Source organism: Octodon degus, unplaced genomic scaffold (genome assembly GCF_000260255.1).
Source record: "Octodon degus isolate 3935 unplaced genomic scaffold, OctDeg1.0 scaffold00013, whole genome shotgun sequence".
In the NCBI taxonomy this organism is placed as follows: Eukaryota; Metazoa; Chordata; class Mammalia; order Rodentia; family Octodontidae; genus Octodon; species Octodon degus.
Genome location: NW_004524589.1, coordinates 151,414 through 162,085, shown reverse-complemented (window position 1 = coordinate 162,085; position 10,672 = coordinate 151,414). Strand labels below are relative to the sequence as shown.

The window sequence follows — 10,672 nt, the reverse complement described above, 5'->3', positions numbered from 1 at the left end:
TACTATGAAGACAATATGCAATGTATTAATTATTGAAACTGTCCTACTGGCCTGTTTTGAAACTGTCCCATTGCTATTTGTTTCTCAATAAAATTAAAAAAAATAAATGAAAAGAAACACTTTGAACATTCAGTGTCACAAAGCAGACATTTCCATTCCAAAAGCTACAAAGGGGGAATACAAAGGAATGGGAACACAGCAAGCCTAAATTAACTTCACAGTTCCACTTCCAGCATCCCCAGAAACCTGTGGCAAGTTGTGAACTTCAAAGGGCCTGGATGACCCTGCCCTTATGTCACCGGCCGTGCTTGTATATCCCATGGCTTTTTGGCCAGCTCTGCTCCCACCTTGCCGTTTTTCTTAGATCCACAATCTTGGCTTTTCCACTCTTGGGTCTCCTGTGCAGCTTTGGCTTCATACGGTTTCATACGCTGTCCTCTCAGGGCACAAGGCCTGGCCTCCCAGGCCTTCTTTCTGAAATCTGAGTAGAAGCCTTCCTAGCCCTACAACTGTTGCATTCTTCATGCACCAGGTGAATGATGCCAGGATCTGTTGCCAGCTGGAACAGTAGCCAGGCTTCCTTCTCTCTTGGCTGTAGGGGTTGAGTGCCTGTAAAGCCCATCTGGAGGAACTACTTCCCTAGGCTGCTGTCTTTCTGGAGCATGGTGCTCTGGTACTGTCTTCTCAAAGCAAAATCTCTCACTTTTGCAATTTTGAGGATGCAAAGAATGGAGACCTGCTGCTTCTTGTGTGCCCTCAGGCCACCCTTTCTAGAACATACTTTCTGTTGTTCCTCCTCAGCACTCAAGATCTGCTGTGCTCTGTCAGCAGTCCAGAGTTTTACTGGAACATCCTTTCTGGTCAAACTCAAAACATTTTAAGTAATTCTGCTGGACTCTTTGCTCTTGATTCTCAACATAAATTTGGCTAAAAGCCCCCAACAGTAGGTATGCCACTGCCTCAACATTGGACTGCTTTGATATTTCTTCTGGAGTATTAATTAGTCTTCCAACCTTAGTCTTAGTCTCAGGCAAAGTCTCTAGGCATGAGCAAAATGCAGGCAAACTTTCTGCCAGTGTGTAACACATATTGTGTGGAGTCCAGCAGCTAGTGGAGTCCTTCTTTCCAGCAGAAAACTCCTGAGCCTGTCTTTACCAGCAGGATTTCTATCAGCATTCTGGTCTTCTGAGCTTTGATGAGAATTTCCCATCAAGTATGGCCTAAGGTTTTCTGGCTGTACTTTTTCAAACTGTGTCTCATAATTTTCCCAAACTCTTCCCACAAGCCAGCTCCAAAGACTCCTAAACCACATGGTCAGGTGTGATCACAGAAAGGATCCCACTCTGATACCAAATTCTGTGCCAGTTACTTTTGTCATTGCAGGGACAAAATAACCAACAACTACAAGTTAGGAAGGAAAGGTTTATTTAGCTCATAATTGGCTGGCTCTGAGGCAGGTTGGCTTCGCAGAGGAGAACAGTTCTGGTGGCCAGAAGGTAGCGAAACAAGCAAGACAGTCTTCTGTGTTTCTGCCATGTGACTTTTTCCAGACTCTTTCTCCCCTTGCTTGGTTCTTGGACCCAAACCTGTGTTGTTCTTTCACATAACTTTAAGATTTTCCTCATTCCTTATATTGTAACATTCTGATTTGGTTTTGCCAGGCTTGAAGTTCAGTACAGTATTATCAGTTGTCAGTCTGGTCTTCTTTTGGTTTTGTAACTTTAACGTAACATACTTTTAATTTTTAATGACTTACCTGTAAGTTTCTAACTTGAAGAATGATATGGCTACCTATTCTCTACTTTTCCTGGTTAATTAAAAGAAATCTATAAAACCTTCCTAGACCTATAATTTCCTTATCTGCCTCCTTTGTTGAGCTATGATTGATGCTTACCTAAGCAGAAACTTGTTTGGTGCTTCTTAGGAAATGGCATGATACTTGGTTGCCTTGTATCTTGGAAAATAATGCTTTTAGCATATGTGGCAAAAAGATAAAAATTACCTGTGGCTCAAAATGAATTTGAGGGCTGGCCTGATAGCTCAGCAGACTAAAGCGCCTGCTTAGGCAGAGCTCAGCAGCCCGGGTTCGACCCCTGGCATGCTGTACTGGCCCCACCTGTGGGGTACACTGAGTGATTGAGACTGGGCGTGGTGGTACCACCTGTAATCCCAGCACTTGGGAGGCTGAAATAGTAGTATCACTACAAGTCCGATCTATGTAGTGAGACTCTGTAGACCTTGTCCTAAAAAAAAATTAAAAATTAAAAAAAGCTCTTTAAAAAATGAATTTGACAGTATAAGACATCCAACAATGTATACTTTTGTTCAGATTTTATTGTCTTTATAAATCGTGAGTTGATCACTTTGATTTGTAATTGTTATTTTATATCTTAGATTATATTATTTTGAAGAATTATATTTAAGAAGGAAGCCAGGTGGTTAAATTTACTCAACAAATATTGAGTACCACCATATGGACTAGCTGGGTGGTTCTGTCTCCTACTGTCTCTGCAGAGACTGCAGCTGCAGGGTTTCACCCCAGGCCTTTATGCCAGGCCTGAGCTGGGTTTGAAGGGGACAAGGGGGCGGGAGCATAGGGGAGAGGGGAGGCTCTCCCATACACTCGCGGGGCCTGGACTTGGGCTGGATCTAGGGGTCCCAAGAACTCCGCAGAAGTTCTCATTCACTTGTTTGGCATGGGGGGGGGCATGGGGGCTCCGGAGTGGTGGGGGTGTCCCAAGGGCGCGGCAGAGGGTCTCACGCAGCATGCCTGGGTTTGGACCGGAGAGGTCCCGCAGGCGCAGGGTCGAGTACCACCATATGTGAAGTACTGAATGAGGCGATGCAAAGAAAAAGTTGTTGGACTGGAACTGTAGCTCAGTGGAAAGTGCTTGCATTGGATGAGTGAGGCCTTGGATTCAATCCCCAGTGCTGCAGGGAAAAAAAGACAAGCTGACAATTTCTGCTCTCATACTTTTGGTCAGTGTTATCTGATTGAGGTTTTAAAAAGGGACAAGCAAATTTTGGAAAGCAGACTGCACTTCAGTGCTATGATGAGGTACTAGGGAGCACTAGTCTAGCCTCTTCCTCCTTTTTTATACCGAGAATTGAACTTACAACTTGCCAGGCAGTTGCTGTGCCTCTGAGCTACATCCCTGGTCCCTTCAGTACTACCATTGTGAGCCATTCTAAGTGACAAAATCTTCTAAAAAGCACGAAACATGACATGAAATGTACTTGTATTTATAGTATCAAAGCTGAAACAAGAAGGCAGTGTTGTCTTGTTAGCCTTAGCTGGGAATATATACTTAACTCAAGTTTTTGTTGCTGTGTGTACCTGCTTGTTTCTGAAGGGTTGTAAAAATGCTTCAGGTACACATGAATTTTGGTAGTGGGTGAATTCGCATCTATAGAATCTGAATTATAATAGTTGCCCATATACAATCAGCCCCTGTACTGTGGGGCTGTGCATCCATGGATAGTATCAACTGCAGATCAGAAATACTTGGACAAAGAGTTGCATTTGCCCTGAAGATGTATAGGGTTTTTTTTGTCATTGTTTCCTAAATTACACACTATAATAATTATTGACATAGTATTTATGTTGTATTAGTCTTTGAAAATAATCTATAGATGTTTTAAAGTATACATGAGGTTGTTTTGTAGGTTATATGAGAATACTATGTGATTTGCAGAATGGACGTGTGTATTTGTGGCTTTTACTCTCCATAGTGGTGGGGTAGGGATCCTGGATCAAATCCCTGAGGATCCTGAAGGGGTGACTGTATAAATAACATGCTTGTATACCAAGCAAGTAGAAAATATACAGACACAGTCCTTGTTTCTGTAAGTGGTCATGAAATCTTCGGTGATATATACGCTTTTTTCATTGACTGCTTCCTGTTCCTTCTTGCTGTCAGCTGGAATCTCGGGCTCTGCTTTTTTTTGGCGGGACCAGAGACTGAACTCAGCCCTTGTGCTTGCCAGGGAAGCGCTTATTCCACTGAGCCAGCTCCCCGGCCCCTAGGCTCTGCTTTTTTACCCACACGCTTTCCTTCCTGAAGAGTCTGCCTGTTTTGTGGTTTTATAGATTCTTTTTTAAAACTAACCCTTAGTGTTGAACATGGTAGAAAGAAGACATATGGGGAGCAGAAGGGGGAGAGGCCTTGGTTCCCCCTACTTTGCCTCCATTATTTGGTAGCAACCTTTTTTCTTCTTGGGAGTTGGTATCTTTTCTTCCAGCCAATAGGATAGGGTAGTTTTTTTTTTTTTTTAACTTTTTAGTTTCAGGGGCTTAAGTTCAGAATTGCAGGATGGCAGTCTTACCTTCCAATTTGGTGGTGGTGAGTGTATGTCACGCATATTACAACAGTCTATTTGTATTGTTGAAAGTTCTAAGAAGGCTCATCATCACTGTATTCATTAGAAACATTGGTGTGTAGTGTATGTGGTAAAGCCACTTAATCCTATGGGATGAGCACTTTGTGAGCTTCTGCTGTGAAATGAACTTCCTGATAGACACAGTGCTGTGGAGACTGATGTGATGGTGGATAGTACATTCTGTTTCTGTGAATGGTGTGCAAGTGGAACATTAGGGGAAATTCATACCCAGAATATCATAAGGGAATCCATTAAGGAAGAAGACCAGATAAAGTCAGTCCTCCCTTACCCCCTCTCCCCTGACTGTTGGGAGCACAGTTTTGGGTTTGTTGTTGACAGCTTTGATGTATAGAAATAGCTTAGCTAGTTCTTCTTTCCAAGAACTAATCATTGTTTTTGAATTCATTCAAAGCCGCCATTCCTGCTACCATGGCCATTTTTTCCTTGTACTTGCAGGGTGGTGAAAGAAATTGAGTGACTTCCACAGAGTGTGTCATTTTATCTCTAATAGATACATTGTACAGTTGACAGGCCTAGCTGGCCTCTGATAGCTAAGTGTTGGTGCTTGAGCTGCTGCTGTAGGAAGTATCGTCCCCCTGAAGTCAGAAAGCCCATCTCTGCTGTTGTGTCTCCCAGTCAGTGCTGCCCTGCAGAGGGGAGTGCCGAGGGGAGGGTCGTGACCACAGAGCTTCCAGAAGGCTGTAGATGGTCCCTCACCAACACCTTTTGCAATGCCTTCAAGAAGGGTGTGTCTTCTCAGCTCTCTGGAATAAGAAGGAGCATTCCAGCCCAGCCCTCCTCTCATTCTAGGAAAATTGTTAAGAATTTTTTTTAGTAAATGTGTATATGTTAGACTGATAGAGTGTTATATTTTACTACTCTTGATTTACCACCTGTGGAACCTGTTTGTCTACATGGTCATTGGTGTCCTGCTAGTTTATCAGTAAGGCATTGTAATTCTTTTGGGTCATCGTGTGTATCTGCCTCTGAAGTCTGCTGTGGTTTGACTCTAACTAATGCACATGTGACTATGGTGGCTTTTGAGAAGGATAAGCTTCTCTTTTCAAGGTGTCTGCCCAATGTAAGGTTGTCCTAGGATTTTTAAGTCGTCATTGCATAAGGGCAAACTAATTCTGGTGAGAGGAACTAAGGACTTGGAAGTTCAAGTTGGCTAATTTCATCTGTATCCAAACATATGTTCTCATTCCACATGTAAGGATTTCATTGTTTATTCAACTGTGCCTTAGCTTTTACAGGAGAAATTTGGTGAGACTGTGGATAAAACTATTGCTTTAATTCAGCAACCATCATGGTTAAATTTTGTGGTTGCTATTTCAGCTAAACTAGTTCTGTGGCTACAAAAAAGAGGAGGTTGTTTTCAAGCTGTCATGGAAACTCTCAAACCTATGTAAGAGGAGGGTTACACCTGAGTTTCTTTTTCTTTTTCTTTTTCTTTTTTTTGGCAGAACCGGGGATTGAACTCAGGCCCTTGCACTTGCCAGAGAAGCGCTTATTCTACTGAGCCATCTCCCCGGCCCCCTTGTTATTTTTCTTGAAGCACTTTAGTGATTTAAAAGAGTCTATTTCACATCACAGTCCTTATTTTTATTCCTGTCATTATTGTCAGGTGCAGCAGGCACTTGGCCTTCCATAACGTGTCTCACCACTTTTCTTGTCCAGGTCAGTCATAAGTGGTAGCTCTATTATTGTATTTCAGTACAGTAAAACCTTGGTTTGTGAGCATAATTTGTTCTAGAACATACTTGTAATCCAAAGCACTTGTGTTCTAGAACATATTAAAGGGGATTTCCCCATAAGAAGTAATAACTCAAGATTTATTTTGCAAACCAAAAATATTTATATAAAATTGTAATGCTGTAATATAATACAAAATAATACAGTATAAAGGAAAATGAATTAAGTGTCGCTTAACCTTTGAAAACTTTTGTGGCTAGTGTGAGGGAGACAGGTTAGAAGAGGATTATTGTATAGATCCAGTTTCACTATCACTAATGGGATCACTGTTATCTTTGCTCAGTAGAATCTTTTCCTTTTATGCCATTTTAACAAGGAAGTGATCCAGGGGGTTTGAGGGTTAGCTCAGTTGTTTAAAGCACTGCTTGGGCAAACTCAGTCAGGTGCAGGGGACCACGGTTCAATCCCCAGCTCCACATGCTGCACTAGACCTGCCCTTGAGGCCGCCTGAGCCAGCCAAAAAAACAAAAACAAGGAAGCTATCCAGTGGTGTTACCTTTTGCCTCCTTTTGAGAATTTTGTGTAGATGTGAACAGTGCATTGTCCTTAAACAGACAGATCGCTTGCGTTTATTCTCGCCTGATTTGGGAAGTGGTTGTCTCCAAAATTTTGCACCGTTTTCCTCATTTCACACCTCTCCCTTTGCTATACGTCACAGCTCTTTCTAATCTCATTTGAACTGAGGGCTTCTGCCCGCTTTTCTTTTCCTCCTTCACAGATGAAGTCTCACAGCCTGTGGGGGACAGTCGCCCACTGTCCTGCAGAGTAGATGGAGGGCGGGAAGGAGAGAAAGTGCTGGAGAAGGAGAGGGAGCGTCGGCTCGGCAGTGCTCTTGGGACTTCTGGCACTGTGTATTAGTATTGCAAGACATTGCAGGGTATCAGGTTAAAATTTATTATAGACGTTTGCTTGTCTTGTGGCACATCTGCAGAACAAGTTACTTGCGATCCTACATTTTACTGCACGAGGTGTGGTACTAGCCCTTCATTTCCTGGAGGCACAGAGCTCTCCCCTGCAAGACTCGAGCTCAAGGATGTGGCCAAACTAACCCTCAGACCCCCTTTTGAGGATGTGTCTCCTGCCAGCTGTGCACCAGACTCTACTGGGGAGGCAAAGCAGTTATTTAAAGAGGAGAGTTCAATAGAATTGTTAAGCTATGTTGGGAGAGTAGTCAAAGATGTGAGGAGAGTGCAAAGATTCTAGGGCTGAAAGTCCCAAGAAAGGGCCAATTTAGAAGAGTGGTCTTTTACACAGTTCAGACCCCCATTCAGGCTGGAGAAGGTCCAGTTGCAGCCTGAAATTGCTAAAAGTAGAGAAGTTTCATGAGTTCTTGGGCCCAGAGCCTGTTCCACAGTAGCTAGGCAGCCAGGAAGCGACCATCTGGTGTACCTAAGAAGGCTCCTGGCTGTGTATAGGGATAGACAGGCTCGGCTGTGGATGTGAGAAGCTGCACTGTGTGGTGCCTTGGTCGGGAGGAGGTGCCCGGCTTCTGAGGGACATGCTAGGGCAAGTTACCATTAGAGGTCCTCACAGACACTCGAACAGTAGGAATCAGGAATAGGTTAAAATGCCGCAAACAGAACCATGAGGTATCTTTTTTTCTTACGGTTCTCTCTGTGGCCTTACTGACAAAGTGTAATGTATTTAAAATGCTAGTCTAGGGCCGGCCAAATAGCTCAGCGGATTAAAGTGCCTGTAAGCAGGCGCAGGGGCTGGGGTTCGATCCCTAGGCCTGCCATGCCAGCCCCGCCCCCAGGGCGTGTGGTGGCACAAGCCTGTAAGCCCAGCTCTTGGGCGGCAGTAGACAGGCAGATCACTACAAGTCCGATCTAGTGATGAGACCCTGAACACCCTGTAGACCCTTCCCTAAAATTTAAAAAAAAAAAAAAAATCAGAAATTGCATCTGTGGACTGGTGAGAGCTCAGCAGTCTAAAGTGCTTGCTTAGGCGAGTTTAGGCAGGCACAGGGGACCGACCATGTTTTCATCCCCAGCACCACATGCCCTCAGGGTAGGCTGAGCCTGTGCGCCCCCCCCCCCAAAAAAAAATGCTACTCCATTAGGACTTTATAGATGTTAAAGGAGGAGGTCAGGGTTGGAGTGCCGTGATTGGTAACTGGCCAGTCACACCATGTTGTTCTCCTCTAAATGGGTCAGTAGCTTTCTTTTGCATCCAGTCAAATGAAAGCTGTCTGTACTCGGGACTTTAACTACTTTGACTTCATACCACGCACTCTGCTGACTTGCTGCAGTGTCCAGTGGTCCTTGACGATTCTGGAATATACCTGCACACTCCTGATGTAAGGCCCTTGCACTAGCTTGTCCTCCTCCGAGGAAAGCGGTTTTCTAGATGTCTGCACAGTGAGCTCCTCACTTTGGTCTTGCTGACGTGCCAGCTTCTTAAGAGGGCCGCCCTTGAGCCCCTTTCCCATGGTCTTCCTCCCGCATGCCTCCCACCCTCACATTACTGCGTTCTGTCCACAGTACTTGTCACCTGATGTACTGTGTAATTTACTTATCACATGTGTCTCTGCCCATCATAGTATCAAGGACTCAGAAGGGATAAGGGACAGGTGTGTTTTTGATGCTTATCCAAATCCCTAGAGCAGTTCCTCGTACACTATAGGTATTTAGTAAAAGCTTAAATATAGCAGATGATATAATAGGATTGCAGTTTAAGAAGGCAATTGTAATTTTATTTAACATAATATTTGGATAGTTTATTATTTTGACTGATAAGTTGATATATTTTTGGGCTTTTTACACTGTAAAATAAGCACTGTTTGTGTTTGTTACTTTCTCTAAGTTCTTTTTCATCTTCTGTGACCTTACCCATTTATGGAGATGATTAAACCAGATAACTGTATTTTATGGTCTTTTAGAATTAAGCCATGGTTCATGGCAGTTAACTGATTTTTCTTAAACTTTGTTTTTAGGTGCTGAATGTGGAGTAAATGCAGATGTCGAGAAACATCTTGAATTGGGCAAGAAATTGCTTGCAGCTGGACAGCTAGCTGACGCTTTGTCTCAGTTTCATGCTGCAGTAGGTTAGTATCATAATCAGACACCACGTAGCTGTTTACTGAGTACTACGTCATGGCAGTTGCTAAAATAACATTTTAGATGCACATTATTTCATGTTAAATACTATAATAATAAAGTACAGTTTTTCAACGCATGTGTGTTTGACATGAGAGGTAACTGAGGCTTATTATCCTGATTACTACGAAGAACTCAAGATTTTGATGAAACTTTTCTCAATGTATTATGTAGTTTTCTATCTTAAGCAGATTTCGCTGAATGCAGTTTAATGTTACTGGTAACTTGGATCAACATGTAGTGATTACATTGATGTTCTTTTTTTTCTTTTTTCTTTTTTTTTTGTTCTTTTTATTTTTTTTGGTGGAACCGGGGATTGAACTTAGGCCCGTGTGCTTGCCAGGGAAGCACTTATTCTACTGAGCCAGCTCCCTGGCCCCTACATTGATGTTCATGAAAGATCCTGTAGGTCACTGCCTCTTTAGTACTGGTCAAATGGCAGCTGCCCTTTACGTCGTTCCTGCTTCTAGCTGACTTACGTGTCTGTAAGTAAGTTACCATCAGTTATCCTTACAGTGTCTAGTTTGTCAAGACTGTTGGTTGTGGCGCACACTTGTCATCCCAGCACTTGGAAGACTGAGGTGGGAGGATTGTTGTGAGTTTGAGGCCAGCCTGGGCTACAAAGTGAGTTCAAGGCCAGTCTGAACTACATAGCAAAACCCTCTCAAAAAGGAAAAAAAAAAGTCAGGACTGAAAAGTGAGGTGAGATGACTGACTCCAGCCCTTGAGGGGCTTTCTTATAAGTCAGTAATAAACTTTTGTGGTAGGACTTTTTGATATTGGTTTTCTTCAGACTTTTTGTTGTTTGTGTTTTGGTACTGAGGATTGAACTTAGGACCTTGCATTAGCCAGGCAGGCACTTAAGCTGCTTAGCTATTCCCCTGTCTTTCAAAGTTATTTTTTAATTTACTTATTTCATTTTGATTTGAGGTGGTTAACGATGACCAGTCAACAACCTGAGAGGTCACGAAGATAATACTTCCAGAATTACCATCCAGAATTACCATCCTATTGTTAAAATTGTCTATAAGAACAAAAACAGGCACATTTTAATTTGGCAGTATTTTTCTTATGCTTCGTCTTAAATTGATTTTTGTTGATTATTAGCTTCCTGGAGCAATAAAAAATTTTTAATTTTGTCTTTTTTATTGATAATACTATATATTCGTTCTGTTATGTGAGAAAATGTAGGTTTAAGTAAGTTATCTGCAGATTCCTGGAGGTGTTTACTGTGCCACCTAAAGGAATTTTTGTGAAGATTAGGTAAGAATAATGCTATAGGTTTTTTCGACATGTGTAAAGAAATCTAAATTTTTTATCCTGTAAATAGATTTGCTGTATCCACAAAATTTTCTCAACTATAGAGTTTTCCGCTTAGGAACTTTCACTTGAATGATTAACTCACCTAAAGAGGTGGTAATTGACTCAACAGTTTGTAT

The 10,672-nt window shown here is 42.5% G+C and overlaps 1 protein-coding gene across 1 annotated transcript in view; it reads left to right on the top strand.

Moving 5' to 3' along the window:
* Nucleotides 1-10,672, top strand: part of Dnajc3 (DnaJ heat shock protein family (Hsp40) member C3) — a 60,939-nt gene that overhangs the window by 8,003 nt on the left and 42,264 nt on the right. The window contains exon 2 of the mRNA XM_004626246.3: nt 9,071-9,181. Within this exon, the coding sequence (XP_004626303.1) occupies nt 9,071-9,181 (111 nt within the window). The remainder of the gene's footprint in view (nt 1-9,070; nt 9,182-10,672) is intronic.